Below are 17,879 nucleotides of genomic sequence, written 5' to 3'. Positions count from 1 at the left end.
GAACACCAGAAATTTAATGAAAATACAAAAACAACTTGTATTCCATTCCTCAGTTTCATGCTGCTAATGCTTAGTTTATGGGAAACTAGCATGAGTAATGCTGAAAGCCTCTCAGAATTTTCAGCATTGCATTTGCAGTAGAAACTGCTCACTGACATTTTGAAAAACAAGTGCAACGACGAACTGAAAAGTTGTTTTACATCTCCTCCTCTCTGCAATACGTCGAGGTGGAATATCAATTTCCAAAAGTAGTCATTCAAAATATTTGGAAAAAACCCACATGAATAGTCTCTGTTTTCAGTTGCATTAACAGCTTCATTCTCTGGATGTTCACATTTCTGTATCCAAAAAGAGACTTAGTTCACAGGGAAGCAGTTGGTGGTAAACAGAAGATATCCTTACTTAAGTCCCCACAGCCCCATGTTTTCTGCTTTGAAACATCTACCGTTACCACACTGATACAAATACACATAAAACCAGCCGTCTAGGACAGCATTTTTATTTAAAAATTGATATACAGAGACATAGCAGCATTTACATAAAGGGTTTTTAAAAAGTCATCAAGTTGTAAGCCAATAGCTTGTAAAGAGGCTCTAAAATGTAGTCTTCCACAGCATTCTCAAGCCCATTTGCCCTCACAAGGTGAAATGATCCCAGGATATCCAAAGACAGACTGACAGACAGACACACGGACACACACACAGTTGCAGTTTAACTTCAAGCCTTTTTTTTTTTTTTGAACAGTTGGTCACATCAAGTATCACCTTCCTTAGCAGCATTTGGAGCACTCTTCGGCGTTCTTTTAAGTGGCTGGTGTACTTGATCCATTTATTTAAAATATCAATAGTTAATAAAAATTTTCATATAGAAGATTCTTCTGTCACAAAAAAATGCAAGTTTCCTTTTTAGAATCCATAAAAGCTTATAAACTTCACTGGCAGCATTTCCATAATGGAGCAGGATTCAGAACCAGCAAAAATAGGCACTTCAGCTAAATTGTCTCTGATGTAAACAGTTTGCAGTCATATCAGCTTCAGCCCAGTGGACTGTTTCTTACTACTCTGTGGTGGTGTGAGGACACCACTGGGTAAAGGAGAAGTCCTATTTTGCTCAGCCAACATGGCCTGTTTTGCTTGAGCTTTGTCCTGAACAAGTAAAAAAGGTAACGTTTTTTAAGTTAGTGTGTGTTACAAAATCAATTTTGATATTCCAGCCACACACATTAATAAAAGATGCAAAAGACCTGAGGTATTACTTAAATGCCCATTATGTTTCCAAAGCTATCATTTACACATTTAAACCTCTCTAGTTTGTTTTCACCAGACTATTATCCCATTTTAAAATTCTTACACCATACTACTGAAATTTCTTCAAAGCTAAGACTGCCTCTGAACAACCAGCTGATAGCAGAATAAGTCTGAGAGTAACGAAGCACTGCTAACTCTTCAATTTAGGTTATTTTCCAGGGTGCAGCTTTGCCTTAAAAGTATTACCGCTGTGAGTCCAGAGTGCAAATCTGGCAGGTTTCTATATCTACATTCTACTTGAATTATATTTTTGACCCACCAAACAACTTTACTGTAGTAAGATGCATGTATTGTATCGCTAGTCAGACATTGTAAATCATGATAGATCAAAGTTAGCAGCATTTTGAATTCTCATTAGTATTAGATATAGCCCTTACAAGTGTATCAGAAAATAGAATTTCAGTTGCTACTAAGCTGTAGAGGTGTTTTTATAATCTACTATATTTTAATCAAAATCATTTTAATATAAAATAATTAGTGAATAAAAGTTAACTCCAGTTTATGATACATGGAGCTATAACTGCATCAAGCAAATATATTCTGACCCTTAAAACATTAATGCTGGATTTATTCAACTAGTCAATTGCTAGCAAACCTTGGGACCATAAGATATTGATCGTACTGGCCTATAGTGAGAATTTAGTCACTGGCAGAGGAAAAAAGCTTTAAAAAAATAAATCAAAAGCAGTCATCCAAATTGAGGACGTGTTTTCTTTCCTAAAATTAGACTATTCTATCTTTCCAAACATAATGAGGAAGCTCCATGTTCTATAATCCTCGTGAAGCATCCCAAAGTTGATACCAAGTTAGGGGAAAAATCAAGCTAGAGGGGTTTTGTTTATTTCTTTGACAAGTATCTGCAAGATGATAGTATGTTTCTGACATAATCTATACACATAACTATCAAGTGCTCAGTGTATTATGCCATCACCAAGAGCCCACAACCTGAAGAGTGGCCTTTTTGTGCTAGGCATGGTGCAAAAGATGACAGTCTCTGCCCAAAAACTTGCAACTTAAGCTCAAGTTTGTCATCAGCAGCACTCTTTAAGTATAGGTCCTTAAAGTGTTTCATCACTTCTTAAAGGCATTTAGTTTCTGAATTTACTCTATCAGGTCACAAATTTAAAAAAAAGCCTTGATATTCCTATGCTCTACAAGAGAACATATTTTTTGCCTCTAGAGATTAAAAAAAGAAAAAAGCATACCAGCAAATCCAAGCTGTTTATGTGTGTTTGTATATTGTGCAAATCTTCAGAAGCTATGCCTCTGAAGTGTTTTAGTTTGGAGCTTCCTGCTTCCCTGATAGCAATAGCAAATGGAACCATCCATTTTACACACTCTTCTATGTCATACCATTCATAACCTGGAAGGTAAAGATACTTAGGTGAGCCTTAGGTTAACCTACTTGTCAGACAAACATTTGCAACTAGAAACCGTTAATTACCCGAAACCTTCTGCATCAGTTCAAATGAGGAGAAGTGGTACAAAGCGGAAGCGGCAAGTACTCCATATGTATATTCCAAGCAGCCAATATCGAGCACACAGAGATCCAAAAGCTACACAGGGAGAAGACAGACTCCTAACATGTGACAATCTCATATTACAAATGACAAGTCTTAGCATGAGATGCATGGTGTTTGGGGATGAAGTCACCCTTACCTCTGCTATCTGTACAAAGATTTGCTGGGGATATTGTGGCAGCAACACCTCATAAAGCTCATTTAGATATGCAACTTGCATGTAAATATTTAGCCATGATACAACTGTCAGTGGATTTAAGTTCCAATTAAGAGCCTAAAAAAGATACATATAAGGTTAACAAAAATGTTAACATTAGAATATGCGGCTTGCTCTTTACATCATTACCTAGTGTTGGTGGGACACTACATTCCCATCTACGTAGCAGTGCAAAGAAAACAATGTTCTTTTTCCTAGTGAAACTGAACTTTCCCATGTAAGAAAAACCTAACCAAACCATCTTATCTGTAACCTTTGAGAAGTATGCAATTACTACATCTTATAGGGCACTAGTTTTAACTATAGGAAAATATTACTCTACCAGAATATTACAAAACTAATTGTAGCTCTCTGCTGTAGTCAACCACACAATGTTTTGGTCTTTACAGAAATGTAAATGATACTATTTTATTACTACCTTCATAATGATCAGTTCCATGCTGAGGATTTCATCTTCTGCACAAGCTCCGTCTGTAACATAAGCAAACTGGTGCAACTTTGGTGGATAGATTTCCTGAAAGATAAAAGATCAAAAATAGAATTCAAGTAGAATGTAGATATTCCACGTGTAAAAAAAATACCTGAACATTTAAAGTTGTTTAAAACTAAAATCTCATGGGAGCCCAAGCGTTTGTTGACTCTCATGAATCATGGTAGTGATAAAAAATGGCTTCACAAATAGCAAATTTCTTGTTCATAGTCTTCGTTTTCCAATTTTGTTTAATTAGTACAAGTGCAAAATAGAGTTTGACTGCAAGGGATAGAATGCATGTTTTTAGGTCATTATCAAGATCTTCATGTCAGTTATTCCACCACCTCACAAATTTGCCTCTGTATACTCCTACTGCATACATGGAGAGAACACCTGCATATTCCTAAAACTGTTTTAATAAAGGCTGAATATTGTACCACTGCATTTTCTAGGGGCCAGGTTCCAATCTTAGCATGGAGGTCTATTTTTGTGTCACATTACAAAAGGATTAGTCCTCTAAAAGAAATATTATTATCAGGAACAGCATGGTCAATGACCTATTTTAATTTCACAAATGTAGGACTATAAACCTGGTGTCCAATGCAGATTTGGTATGAGGATGTACCTCTGGAGGTTATGGGATATGTCTGGTCTAAATTTGGCTTGCTAAAAGAGGCAGTGGGGAGAGGAAGAAACAGACAGCCTCAATTTAGCTCAACAATTTAAATGCTCTTTTAACATATCTGTTTTTTTCAGACAAAGCTGGCTTCCCCAACCTTTCCATTCAATTGACCAGTGTAAGCTTTACCTTACACATACTTAAAAAAAAAAAAAAAAATCTGATGAGGCGTTATGATTTAGAAACAGAGCAAGGATGTGTGCCAAAGAATACCTTAAAGAATCAGATACATTCCAGAGATTTCTATTCATCTTCCCCTTTAAGAGTTAAAACCAGGGAAACTCACTTATTTTAATAGTCGAGTTATTCAAACAATTGAGGGATAACTCCTGAGTTACGTCATCTAGTTCCAATGTCAGTTATGCTCTTTATTGGCAGAGTACTTAGAAGTGGTCTCTGGATACAGAGGCCAACCTTAAAACTCAAGGTAACTAACTTGACTTCAGTTTTTGTATTTCCTAGGAGTACAAAGGAATGGCAGATTCTGATGTAACCTTATATAGAGTAAAATGGGTCAGAGGGGGGACTGTAGCAAGAGTTGAGTCTTCTTTCTTCCCACAAACCCCTCCAAAAATTATTTTCCCCTTAATGACTTCCATAAAACAAAGATGTGCCCAGCACACAACAGAAGCAAGCATTTCCTTGCCACTCATGTTTGGGTAGAAGCTAAAGACTTTTACCTCAAGCTTTGCAGCTATGAATAAAGATGAAATGCCAATAAGCTGCAACAGTGTTTTTATAACATTTTGTTGTGTTGCCATAAACCGATCAAAGAAATCTTGTGCCAAGTAAAAAGTCTCTCTGTGAAGCTTGTAGACCTCACAAACCTGCAAGAGATAAACAGTAATGAATATTCATAAGGAAAGCACACAGACTACAAACAAGTCCTTTTAGGTATCAAACCAAATCATGTACCTACAATGGTGGTTCTGTCTCAAGCAGCATATAACATTTAATAAGACAAATCTAGGGATATTTTTCATACAGTAGCTTTTAATATAAAGAGCTGAAATCAAATATGGGGTAAGAAGAGTGGTGGCATGTCCTATGGTAGGTCAACTTGCAGCCGCCACAGTAATGTCTTTCCAGGGGACATCTATGACCCTTCAGTCCTAGTAATTACTGCAGTGACTGAGGCCAACTGAAGAGGAGCAGCATAAGGGATTTAGAGCCAAGGCTCTCAGCTCCACACAGCTCTCAGTTGGGAGCCCAGCTGCCCCCCAGGCTTTTGCCTCCCTGCTCCCCATCAGGAGTGGAGGAGCAGCTACCCAGGCTTCTTTGCTCCCTAAGCAGGGAGCCTCTGGGCAGTAGCCCAACTGGGAGTGGGGAGCTGGAGGCAGCTGGGAGCTAACTGCCTGACTGTCTTGTCAGTTTTCACACAATGTCTGCACAGACACTGCATTACCCTAACTACACTAAGATAAGCCCAGTAGAAGTGCTCTCATGAAAGTGGAGTTATGTCAGTATAGAATGGCACTTACATCAGTGGGACAAAGCTGTCGCGTATAAAACAAAAAAAACCCACATGTAGGAAAGCATGTATGTTACAAGACCAGAGCATCAGGTCTTCATATATATATAAAGAAAAAAAGGAAAAATAAATAAATAAATAAAAAGGTAGCCTCTCCACAGTTCATAACGGAAAAAAGAATTCTCACAAGTTGGTTGTGACTGAGACAGAACTCTTCAATCCTCTAAGCCAGTAGGTGGCCAACAGGAAAATACTGTGCAACAAGAATGTTTAAAAATAGCATCTTTTCAATTCTAAGATTATCATGTTAGAAACAGTTGTATTTCATGTAGTGTATGCTGAAACTATTAGAATTATGAAACATTAGGCGTTACATCAGGGTTCCCAACTTCTCTACACACACTGTCACTTCCCCTCCACCATAATTTCATCTTCATTTGTTTTGCTTTAGCCTAGAACACAAAATGCTGCAATAAAACATTTTATGCAAGTTCCAGGCAGAAGTAATCATTCACATTCATGGAGTACAAGTTTGATAATTTCATATCTAATATAAGGATAGTTTATCAAATTGCACACTTGAAACTTGGAACCATTAAGTTCTACTTATTTGGATCTAACACTCAAGTACAATTTCTTAGATGTGCACTGCATAAACAAATAAACTAATATTCTGGTGCTTTATGCATTATGTAAAGTTCATGAAAATGCAGATCATACTAGGTATTTAGAAAAATCCATGTTATTCAGGACATCTCTATACCTACCTACAGCATGCTTAAAGCGTTAGCAAGAACAGCAAAGCAAAGCTCACCTCCATTAGCCAGTCTAGAAGAATTGTTCGCATTTTAGGTTGCAAGAGAGGGTGCTTTTGCATATAATGTTTATCTTTCACATACGTCTGTTCTTTGTTTAGCATGTTTTTCCATACATCATCTCTATTTGCCCAGCTAAGGAAAAAATATAAACATGTTAAGTATCAACTGTTAAGTGGTGAATGGAACAGACAAAGAAGGGGGAATGAAATACAATTACCCCAGAATTGGTAGCGGTGAAGTTCTAGCTGGACTAAGTCTGAGGTCTACAAAATGAGAGAAGCCAATATTAACTGGCTCATCTTTATCTGGTGTGGGAATCAGCATATGGGGACTTTTCTGGACATCCTTATTCCAAGATGGCTATTAAAAGGAAAGAAAAAAATGTTGCACTATAACTGTTTTTTTAGTTTCTAGGGCTATTAATGCACACAGACTCCACACAAGACACATTACATCAGAGAGGTGATCACTCCAGTAGGCAGCTAAAATTCAGAACAAATTTAAAGGTTTATTTTCACATAAGAAAGACTTTCAATTGCTGATCTTAAACAAGTCATTTACTTTCCATGTTTCAGGCTTGAAGGGTCGCAGATGTCCCATAGAAAGACAAGTGTTCTATAAAGAGAGAGTTCTGTCACTATGTTTCAGATGGAAGGACATTTTGCATGGAAGTAGGATTTTTGTCTAGGAGTCGCATCTGCTTATTCCCCATCTGAAGTTCTAATCCCATTGGTTTATGGCAGGAGCTGGCAACCTTTCAGAAGTGGCGTGCCGAGTCTTCATTTATTCACTCCAAGTTAAGGTTTCGCATGCCGGTAATACATTTTTAGAAGGTTTCTTTCTATAAGTCTATAATATATAAGTAAACTATTGTTGTATATAAAGTAAATAAAGTTTTCAAGATGTTTAAGAAGCTTCATTAAACTAAAATGTAGAGCCTCCTGGACTGGTGGCCAGGACCTGGGCAGTGTGAGTGCCACTGAAAATCAGCTCGTGTGCCGCCTTCGGCACGAGTGCCATAGGTTGCCTACTCCTGGTTTATGGCATCACAATCCCAGCCAGCTTTCCTGGCCTGGGCCAGGCACTAATGATCCAACACCAGCAGACCAAATTCAGTGATGAATGCTGGTCATATGCCACATGAGGCATGTTGTACATATGCTAAAAAGACAATCAAGGATTAGGACTCAGGTGAGGAATAAGCAAATGGGATTCTCAGACAAAGCCTGCTTTTGTGCAAAATGTCCTTGGTAATGAGCACAGAGGAGGAATGCTGATTTTGTTTTGTCTTTCAAGATTTAGAGGTTATTGACTGCTCATCTTGTGAAGTTGGTTAAGCACAAAGCTAACACTTTGCTATCACTTCAGACATATGAAAATGACTTTGTATACATTTTATTTGCCCAAGGATGTTCCCTCTTAGAAAAGAGCGAACAAACTCATAACAACTAGTCCATTCATATACAGAATAGATACTAACAAATCTGTAAATGTTAAGACACCTGACATTCCAGCTATTATAACTTGTTATTTATGTATTTGGAATAGTACACAGACCTAACGCTACTTTCCTTTAAAGAAGGCTTATCCTGGCAAACTAGATTTTTTTAAAAAGCAAGATATTGGTATAAAGTTATTATCCCAGTTCCTAAAGAAAGTTAGAACCCATTTTGCTTAGCCCAATGTTCTGAAAGTTCACAAAGTAAGAAAATCCTATGACCATGAATAAGCACATTTATTTTTATTTTAACTAAAACTTGGCATTTGAGTCTAGTACTGGAGACAGCCATCTTACAAATTATATCCCTTTTTCAGTATCAGTGGCAGGGTCAAAAAGCTCCAGCAAGTCCCCAACCTGCTTTAAACTGTTTTACAAGTTAAAAATAAAGACTTATGAATTAGTTTCCAAACCTGGGTTTTTCCATCTGCCTTTGTCACAATTGACAATGCTTTCCAGCACTAGATTCAAAATGCTCATAACCACATTTTGGTTTATTCATAGTGAAAATTGCTTTGTACTATTTGAGCCACTGCCTGAAAAAGCTAGGCAGTTTTCCTCTTTAAAAAGAGGTCTCAAAATTGCGCATGCAAATCGATCACAGCCATGTGCCCAGCTGTGTCCAAGATCCCAATGAATAGTAACACAAACAGCAACTGGGGTGGGGGTGGGGGGGAGATGTATCATTCTGAGTAAGATGACAGTAGATTCCCTATGAACTGAAAGTTTGAAGTGTCACATCAGCACTTAAGTTAATTTTTGCCCTTCCTCCAAGTTAGATTTGAGTCACATCTTGTTCTCCAATTACATGGAAGGTATGGATGACAGTCCTTTGAGCGCAGTTAATCAAACAGACTGTGTTGATAAGAGCTGTAAGGAAGGAGAATTATATTCTTTCTGTATATGTCACATGCTCAGCACCTCAGAAAGACAAGGTCCCTGCCCCAAAGAGCTCACAATCTAAACATGTAGACAAAACGAGGGCAAAGGGGATCAAAAAAAAGGCAATGCAATTCATCAGTGCACTACAGTACAGAGGGTGTTTTTAAATAAAAAATGTAAACAAACCTCAACAGGACTGGAATGAGAGGACATGCTAGGGTTTAAGAGCAAAATGCTGTTTAAGAGTGAAATGATAGGTGAGGGGCTAGGTGTGGTCAGAATAGCAAGCAAGGTAGATTATCTTTAGAGGCAGCATTTTAGATAGGCTAAAGAGAAGCAAGATGGCTATCTAACAAGCTAGTGAGGAGGAAGAGGCTATAGTCAATGAAGTGAGGGATTAGTATTGCTTAGAAAACGGTTTTTGCAGGGGAGATGGAGATGGCTACAGATTTTGTGACAGCACCAATTTCAGATGAGGAAATGTATCAGAAGAGTTGTATTACGTCAACTGAGAGAATTGTCAGGTTGCCATTCGTGAAAAAAAATGGGTAAAGGCTTAGGTGGAAAAACTAGTTCAATTTTTGCCAAGCTTAGTTTAGGTTTGTATAAAGTTAACTAGTCTCCAAATCCTGGAGCTGCAATCAGCTCCTCTGCAGGAATCCCGCCTTGTCCAGGATGGCAGGTGCAGCTGAAAATCTTGGCAGTGTAGCAAAGGACATTCTATGGTTCGTGGGCTCCTCCAAAGGCACTCTGCAATGCTAGAGCAGGAGCCGAAGTGGGACGTAAGCCTAGACCATGATTCAGCAAGAACGGGAAGCAAAAGAATCTAGTGTGGAAGAGGAGTGGTTTTATAAGTGAGGTCCATGGAGTTTTTTGGCAAGGCTCAGATACTGCTATGATGGCTGCAGTAAAAAAACCTGTATTTTATTTATATGCTACCTATATCAACAGAAAAGAGGAGTTGAAGAATTCAAGGAAGTTAATGGCTTGGCAGTCATAGGACCAAAAAAAAAAGGCAGAAGGTAGATGAAGAATGAAGAAATCTATCCATCAGAGAACAAGCAGCAATGCACGGCTCCGAATAAAGTCCAGACCATGGCTGTATGTAGGAGGCTGACTCAGAGCTACTGAAGAACAGAGGAAATAAGAAGCAGAAGATTAGATGGATCACCAGCATGGAAGCTGAAGTTACCAAACATGAAGGTGGGAACAGAAGAGAAAGAGGGATATATACTTAGCCCTTCCCCGCACCAAACCCAGCATGTGCTAGCAACTAGTGCCTTAAGCCAAGTTTTAGGAATAATGCTGTTTTCCTGCAATTTGCCTACAGAAAGTGACATGTAAAGTAATTCTAGTTAGTTTCATTCACTGAAGGCACTAGGCCGCGGTTCTCAACCGGCAGGCCCGTGGAGCACTTGCAACCCAATCAGCATACAGCTGCTGCCCATGTGACATCCTCAGAGCCATACAGACAGTACTGGATGTGGCCCACAACGATAAGTAGGATGAGAACCTAGAGACTGCACTAGAGACAAGCATTATGGCACGGGAAAGATATACAAGGCAGTTCTACCAGCCAGCTTCAAGAAGTGAAGAGAAACGTTAAAAAAGTCAGACAAGGGAAGGTATTGTGATTAACGCTTCAATTCCCAACCCTAAATTTGATAATCCACATAATTTATATCAAAGATTATGTTGGCTACTAAACTCACCATCCAGGTCTCCCTTTGGTATGTTATGTGAAAAAATAATCCCAGTTTAAAGGACTTTTGTTTCACAAGACATCCTGCTAATGTATCAACACTCACGTTAGGTATGATGAAAATTAGACTGAGAATTGCAAACAGTGCCTCTTATTTTACTTCAAAACCAAATACAGAATTTCTGCAGTACTCTGCTTCCATCAGCCTAATATAACCACCGTTTCATCACATAAAGGCTAACCGCATCCTAATTAAAAGCTCAGGCCTTATGTTCAGCAGAAACAAACTAATGAATTGGGTATTAACATGCCACAAGTGGGATGTGACTGTGCTACTTTACACATGGAGCCAAATGGAGCTTCAACAATAATTTATTTAAAGCAAAAAGCCAAGCAGTGTATGTTGCATAGGATTTACGGCTACCTGCACACTGAAGTTTGCTATGCTATTATTGTGCACCATCTTGCTTTCTCACTAGAAATCATACAAGCTTGCTCTACTCCTGGTGGAACTGCACACAGTCTCACTAGTGGCCCATGGCAATTTATATCAGAGAATAGCTTGTGTCACACAGACTGAAGAGCTGCTGCTGTGCAACCAAATGTTAGCTTCCTGGATTTGTCAAAGGATAACAGTTATAACAAAGTATCCAAAGAATCTTCTCAATGTACAGACTGATACTCAGGTACCTCTTATTTATGAACTACAGAGTTGCAGGGCCTTATCATCAGTGCCAAGTGGGTTTACAGAAAGCTAAGTCTTTCATTTACACTTCAGGAATTGGTGCTTTAACTGTATTTCAATATACCAATCATTCACGAAGGAATTGCCTCAGAATCTATTAAAAAATCTGATTTTCATGTTAAGACAGAACTGTAATTCCATTTCTAGTTCTGGAATAAGAGGAGTTACAGTAAGTACATTTTATGCTAAACCTGTCAACTTTATTTCTATTGCCATTTTGGGGAGAGGGGATAAATACCTGGGTACATGTTAGTAGCTACTTACTAAAATAAACTATTTAATATTAAAAAACAAACAAACAAACAACCACACACATACCTCAAATTGAAGGATGCTTTTTGGGAGAATGGAGAAAAGGAATTGTAATGAAGGACAGACAGCTCCCCCTTGTCAAAAGTGAGAAGTTAGTATAATATATTGCATAAAAGGAAGACAGACGGGAAGGAGAGATTCCCTCATTAAATGCTCACCATTTGAGCCTTGCTTAATATGTTGAGTGATAACTAGTATATGTGGTTGCAACAAGCAGAGACCATTCCAAACAATGATGTCCATTTGCTATGTAGCACTTCAGTCTTCAAATTTGCAGTTACCACTTCTGGTTAGATGTACCATATTATGCATAAGTAGGGCCCTACCAAATTCACAGTCCATTTTGGTCAATTTCAGAGTCATGGGATTTTAAAAATCATAAATTTCATGATTTCAGCTATTTAAATCTGAAATTTCATGGTGTTGTAATTGTAGGGGTCCTGACCCAAAAAGAAGTTGTGTGTGTGTGTATGTATGTATGTATGTATGTATGTGTGGGGGCATCGCAAGGTTATTACAGGGAGGATTGCACTACTTCTACCTTTATTTCTGCACTGCTGCTGGACGCGGTGCTGCCTTCAGAGCTTGGCAACTGGAGAGAGGCGGTTGCTGGCCTGGAGTCTAGCTCTGAACCACTGCCAGCACTAGTGCAGGAGTAAGGATGGCATGAGATGGTACTGCCACCATTACTTCTGCATGCCTGGCCACCCAGCTCCGAAGGCAGTAGCACAGAAGTAAATGATGGCATGGTATGGGATTGCCACCCTTACTTCCGTGCTGCTGCTGGCAGGGTGCTGCCTTTAGAGCTGGGTGCACGGCTAACAGCCAACATTCTCTGCTCTGCCCTGCTCTGAAAAGCACAGACGTAGGGTGGCAATACCGCAACCCCCCTAAAATAGCCTTGTGACCCCCCCTTTTGTGTCAGGACCCCCAATTTGAGACACACTGCTCTCCCCAGTGCAATCTGTATAGTATAGGGTAAAAGCACATAAAAAGACCAGATTTCACAGTCTGCGACGTGTTTTTCATGGCCGTGAATTTGGTAGCTCCCTATGCATAAGTAACCCTATTACTGAATGAACAGGGTACTGTATTCCCTACCTATGACTTCTGTAGCTTAAATATCCTCCTACATGTGCATTAATTAGCTGAAGTCCTAACAAGAAAGAGCATGTATGTATATTCTATTTCTTCGTGCCTCAGCCAAATTTAATCTGCACATACCTTAAAGGTGTACAGCAAGTGCAACTTCACAAACTCAGTACACATCTCATATTGTGTATGAAAGTGTAGGGCATTAACTGATAGCATACCCAAGTTTGTGGAACAAAGGAAGAATAGAAGTGGAATGGAAGAATGGAACGAACAAATGAAGTTTAGAATACTACTGTTTCAAAATCAAAATTAAGTTATCTTAATATTATCACAGGGAGATTTAAAAAGCTAGCACTGCCTGCTAAGAACATTGTTTCTCCTTCCCATCTCCACTCCTCCTAGGCCAGTTAGTGCTATCTATCTGAATCCCTAGTGCCTTTATAGGGATTACTATGCCTTATCTAGAAGCTTCAGACCCAGCAATGCCACTGAAGTGTACACCCCCTAGACCTAGTATATAACATAAAAAGCTTCCAAATCCTAACTGTGCACCTTCTGATTTTTTGGCACTCAGACAACATTCAGTGTCACAGCAACAACAAATCATTAATGGGCTGGAGGAGGAATAAAGATGTCCTCTTTTCCGCATTCATATTTAAAGTAGGGAGACAGCTGCAAGAGGGTCCAGACTGTCAATTATATGAAAGTGGCTAGGACATGTGTCCTAGACTTCAGTCCTGCAGTGTATAACTCTTTAATGAGGTAAATGGGGTTCTGTGCAGCTCTCTACTCATGCAAAAGTAAGGCCTTAATACATGAAGCCCATGCAAACCCAGGACATTTAGTCATGCTAGAGTAATACTACAAGAATTCAGACAGACCTCATCTGTTTTATGCGAATGTTAAAGATCCCATGTCACCTTGTGTAAATTGAAGGGGTTTCTCTTAGTGTTCCTGGCCAAAAGTCTCCCCTCCCCCATTACCATGCACCACTAACATGCTGCATGGTACAGAGTTGGTGAAATGCTCTAAGTTCCAAGAAAACTGTATAAATTAAAAATACTACAGTAGTATCAGTAACTATGTATCCACAGCCAAATCAATTACCTGGCTTTCATATTGCTTTTTCTTGTTCATTTCCATTTTAGTAATTTCTTCATCAGGATCCTGTAAGAACTACAGTGGGGAGAAAAGAAAAAAAGAGAGCCATGTGCTAACACGAATACAGACTCCAGGCCAAACTCTGCCACTCTGAGGCACACTGGTGTAAATCCAGTTGTTACTCCCGGCACATTACGCCCGTGCGACAGAGCACAGCACTTGACCCAGTTACTGTACACTCAAAATGCCACATGGACATTCACACTCCAGCAAGGGCACAAGAGGCCATGGTCCAAATATTTCAGCAGAGAGAATCCACATTTACACTGGAATGACAGTGCAGGACTTGGCCCTAGAGGATCAAAGTGAGCCATTTTGTACTTACAGTGGCCACATCAGCTTTCCTCTTTCGGGCTCGCATGGCAAGATCAGCAGCACCCTCACCCTTGGAGGGAACCTTCTCATCCACGTAGTCACTGCCAAAAAAGAGAGATACAGGGCCATAAACCCCTCGAGGGAGTCTCCTCTGGGATCTGCCTAATGGAGACCGTGGCCTACCCCACTTCCACCCCCACCGGCCCTGCAGAGGGCTGGGGAGAGACTCACCTCTCCCCGCGCATGGTGCCTGGATGGGACGGGGTGAGGCTGGCTCCGACCCTAGGAGGAGGGAAAGGCAGAGGGTTAGGGGGGGCAGGTCACCTCCTCACAAAGGCGAAGGCGGCAGCAGCTGCAGCTCCCCAGCCCCACAAAGGGCTCCGGACGCGCGCGGTGGGGGCGGGGGTGGCCCTCATCGCCGGGCGGGGGCACCTGAGCAGAGTCGGCTGGGGTCGGATGCGGGGTGCGTGGGGAGGGGGCGATCGGATGGGGCCGGGACCTCCCCCTCCCCTGCCCCCTAACTGGGGCACCTCCAGGAAATGGCCGAGGGGGAGCCCCGGGCACAAGCACCCGCTCCTCACCGCCCACCCCCGCCTTACCCGGGGAGAGGGTGCCCGGGACGCGCGAGCCCTGTGCGAGGCGCTGCCCGGCGGCTGCGGACTGGGCGCGGAGCGGAGCGGAGCAGGGCAGGGCGGGCGGGGAGCGAAGCGCGGGCGGGCTCCGCTGGGCGCCTCCTGCCTCACAGCGCGGTCGCTCCCGTCCCTGCGCAGAGAGCGGCCCCGGCCGAGCGGGACATTTAAATTAGAGGGCGCGGGGCCTCCTCCCTGCCCGGCCCGCACACGTGGCCCCGCGCGGGGCACCGCCGGCACCCGGCCGAGGCGGGGTCTGCGCGGGGAGGCGGCGGGGCGCAGGGGGCTGGGCCCGGGGGCAGGAGGAGGGGGCGGCGGCCAGCCTGCGCGGCCACCCGGCTCGGCGGGCAGCCGGCTCGGGCGGGGCCTGCGGGCGCGGGGGAGGAGCCGGCGGCCCAGACGCGGAAGCGGGAGAAAGCAGCGTGGCTTCCCCTGGATGTAAACAGGGCGGCAGGGCCGTGCCGAGGGGGTCGCACCGCGGGGCTTCTCCGAGAGACCTGCTCAGGTAACGGGGAGCGGCCGGGGCAGGGCCGCATTGGGAGGGGAAGAGCCCGGGGGGAGCTGACTGGGGCAGGCGGCCCGGCCTAGCTTCATAGCGCCTGCCTGGGTGGGCCATTTGCCTGCCCTGGCTCAGTACGTCCCGACTTTCCACGCTGGGAAGCTCCTGAGCTTTAAATCGCATCTCTTCCCTTCCCATGGATTGCCGCAGTCACACTGGGCTGTAGCTCTCAGTAATGAACCACATGAGTGTTCAGAGCTTGCCCCCCTGAGACTGACTGATACCCCCGATCCGTTTTTCCATAGGTCATGAAGTTTCTGAAGCTCTTTGGGCGATTAAAATCAGTTGTCATTGGGATGGTGCACGTGAGGGCATTGCCAGGTAAAAAAAAGAGTTTTTATATTGATTGCAGCTCAGATAAACCTGTTTCCAGTGAGTCTGATTTAAGAATTACCTCACTGACCTATGTTTGCTATTTCTCAACATCCAAGAAGGCACAGAAGAGAAGTGGGGAGGAGTTAGCATATTGACATTCTTCCACACTGTCCACCTTGCTGCCTCTTGCCTACCTCCATATGTCTGTAATCTAGCAAGGTAGAAATGCACTATTCACTATATGATCACAACATAGCAGGTGCTGTTACATGTAACCAGATCCAGTTTTTGCGTAGGAGTCCGTTCCCTGGACTTTACCTAAGTTGCACAAGTTTGTTGGCTGGATTTGCTCTGCTGTCCAGAACATTAGAGTAAGTGACATTTTCAGAAATCCCCATGCAGCCCTGGCTGAGTGGGACATTTAAGCTTCCACACCTTGAGCTCCGGGGAAGGGAGCCAGAAGAACTGCAGTCCCTGTTGTTGTGTGGGTTTTGTTTGTTGGTTTTGTTGTTGTTTTGTTTTTAGGGAAGATTGGAAGTTAACATTGTTGCTGAGCTCACCGTTCCCATGGAGGGAAGGTGATGGAGAGTGACTGGGGGGAACTGAGAATTTATGGGCGGGAGTGGGAGACAAAAGATCAGGGTTTCTTGTCAGGATATAGTGACAGTGACTTAGCTGGAAGCCCAATAGCTGAGATGAGCATGCAGGTTTTTCACTGAGACATTTGCCCTTGACTCCACAATGGAGCATCTGTAATATTAGCTAGTCAGTATCAGGCAAATTCTTCAGGCCCTGCCCAGAGTGATCTTAGGGCTGTGGCAGACAGATTGAAGGTGAGCATGCACTAGGCTCAGTATTTTTAGAGTGGCTTCTGAGTTTGGTTGCCCAATTTTGTGACACCTACAGCCTGATTTTCAGAGATGCTGAATGCCTCTTGCCCACATGCTCAGGGTTTAGCTGATCGCCATATTTGGGGTTGGGAAGGAATTTTTCTCCGGGGCAGATTGGCAGAGGCCCTGGAGGTTTTTTGCCTTCCTCTGCAGCATGGGGCACGGGTCACTTGCTGGTGGATTCTCTGCAGCTTGAGGTCTTCAAACCACAATTTGAAGACTTCAATAACTCAGACATAGGTTAGGGGTTTGTTATAGAAGTTGATAGGTAGGATTCTGTGGCCTGCTTTGTGCAGGAGGTCAGACTAGATGATCATATTGGTCCCTTCTGACCCTAAAGTCTATGAGTCTGTGAGCCTCTTCTGTTGGTATTGTGTGTTCAGCACCTCTGAAAATAAAGCTTAAAGTTAGGCATGAAAATATCGGAGGGCACTTGAAAGTTTTTGGACTCCATCTTATCTTTAGGGAGAATAGACAGAAAAACAGCAGACTTCACTGCTTTTTGCCTGTTACTCATCAATGACTTATTTTGCAACAGTTTACTATTGCAGTTGTATCTCCGTGTCTTGGATACAGTCCTGTGTACTAAGAACCTTCTTTCTAGCACTAATGGAGTCTTTAAATTTTCTCCTGTGCATCATTCCTGTTTGTGTACCTCTGGGAAAATTGGAATGCAAGACCTAACCTCCACTTCTCATGAATCATTGGAGAATCCCTACCAAGGATCCCTACCTGTCAATTTCTTTGGTCTTCTTCGTATTAATTTCCCATCACCGGTGCAGCGTAATTGCCTGTGACATTGCCACTGATTGAAATACATGCATTGTCACTGGTAAAGAATGAGGTGTGATCACAATTACAGGCAAGAATGACAAGCTAGGTGCTGGTCTGCTTCAGTGTAAGGTTACATTTGATATTCCTGAAGTATAAGCGCTTTTAAACCATTTTTAGGAACTCAGTAGTAAAAGCATGTCAATCAAGTTCTACTAGGGACAAGATGCCATTAAGGTATGAGACACTATGCAACAGCCTATTACTCATTATTTACTCTGGCAATTTAGGCCTACTTGGCATTTCTGTCAGTGCTTGCAATAATCTTAATCTAGCTCTGACTTGGTTTTGATTTCTGCTTGTATCGTGGCATATAAGATTATTGTTCTTTGCAGGGACACCACGGAGCAGTTTGCCATTGACCCAGATCACTGATAAAGCCTGTCATGAGGCTGAGATTTATAAGGATGCTGGAGTTGTAAGTTCCATTTTTCATCCTTCTCTTTTAATTTTTGAATAAA

General features: G+C 42.1%; 2 protein-coding genes across 3 annotated transcripts in view; one reads left to right on the top strand and one right to left on the bottom strand.

Annotated features, from left to right (window-relative positions):
* Window positions 1-483: 483 nt before the first annotated feature.
* CCNE1 (cyclin E1) lies at window positions 484-14,876 on the bottom strand. Of its 2 annotated transcripts, XM_030581953.1 has the most exons (12): window positions 14,794-14,876; window positions 14,426-14,476; window positions 14,205-14,295; window positions 13,826-13,894; window positions 6,702-6,844; window positions 6,481-6,616; window positions 4,876-5,022; window positions 3,463-3,558; window positions 2,967-3,101; window positions 2,752-2,863; window positions 2,513-2,670; window positions 484-1,145 (listed from the first exon to the last, which is right to left on the bottom strand). In XM_030581953.1, the coding sequence occupies exons 2-12, from the start codon at window positions 14,437-14,439 to the stop codon at window positions 1,023-1,025; spliced, it is 1,224 nt and encodes a 407-aa protein (XP_030437813.1). In that variant the 5' UTR covers window positions 14,440-14,476; window positions 14,794-14,876; the 3' UTR covers window positions 484-1,022. The 2 variants fall into 2 exon arrangements, with proteins under 2 accessions (XP_030437813.1, XP_030437814.1); XM_030581954.1 differs by lacking the exons at window positions 6,481-6,616; window positions 6,702-6,844.
* A 360-nt stretch (window positions 14,877-15,236) lies between these two features.
* The window catches only part of LOC115660169 (uncharacterized protein F13E9.13, mitochondrial-like), a 52,903-nt gene continuing 50,260 nt past the window's right edge, over window positions 15,237-17,879 (top strand). Inside the window, exons 1-3 of the mRNA XM_030581228.1 lie at window positions 15,237-15,328; window positions 15,628-15,703; window positions 17,754-17,836. Of these exons, the coding sequence (XP_030437088.1) occupies window positions 15,631-15,703; window positions 17,754-17,836 (156 nt within the window). The 5' untranslated portion in view covers window positions 15,237-15,328; window positions 15,628-15,630. The remainder of the gene's footprint in view (window positions 15,329-15,627; window positions 15,704-17,753; window positions 17,837-17,879) is intronic.

The sequence above is a fragment of the Gopherus evgoodei genome, chromosome 12 (genome assembly GCF_007399415.2).
Source record: "Gopherus evgoodei ecotype Sinaloan lineage chromosome 12, rGopEvg1_v1.p, whole genome shotgun sequence".
In the NCBI taxonomy this organism is placed as follows: domain Eukaryota; kingdom Metazoa; phylum Chordata; order Testudines; family Testudinidae; genus Gopherus; species Gopherus evgoodei.
The sequence above is the reverse complement of the archived record's forward strand: the minus strand, read 5'-3'. Positions and strand labels throughout refer to the sequence as shown.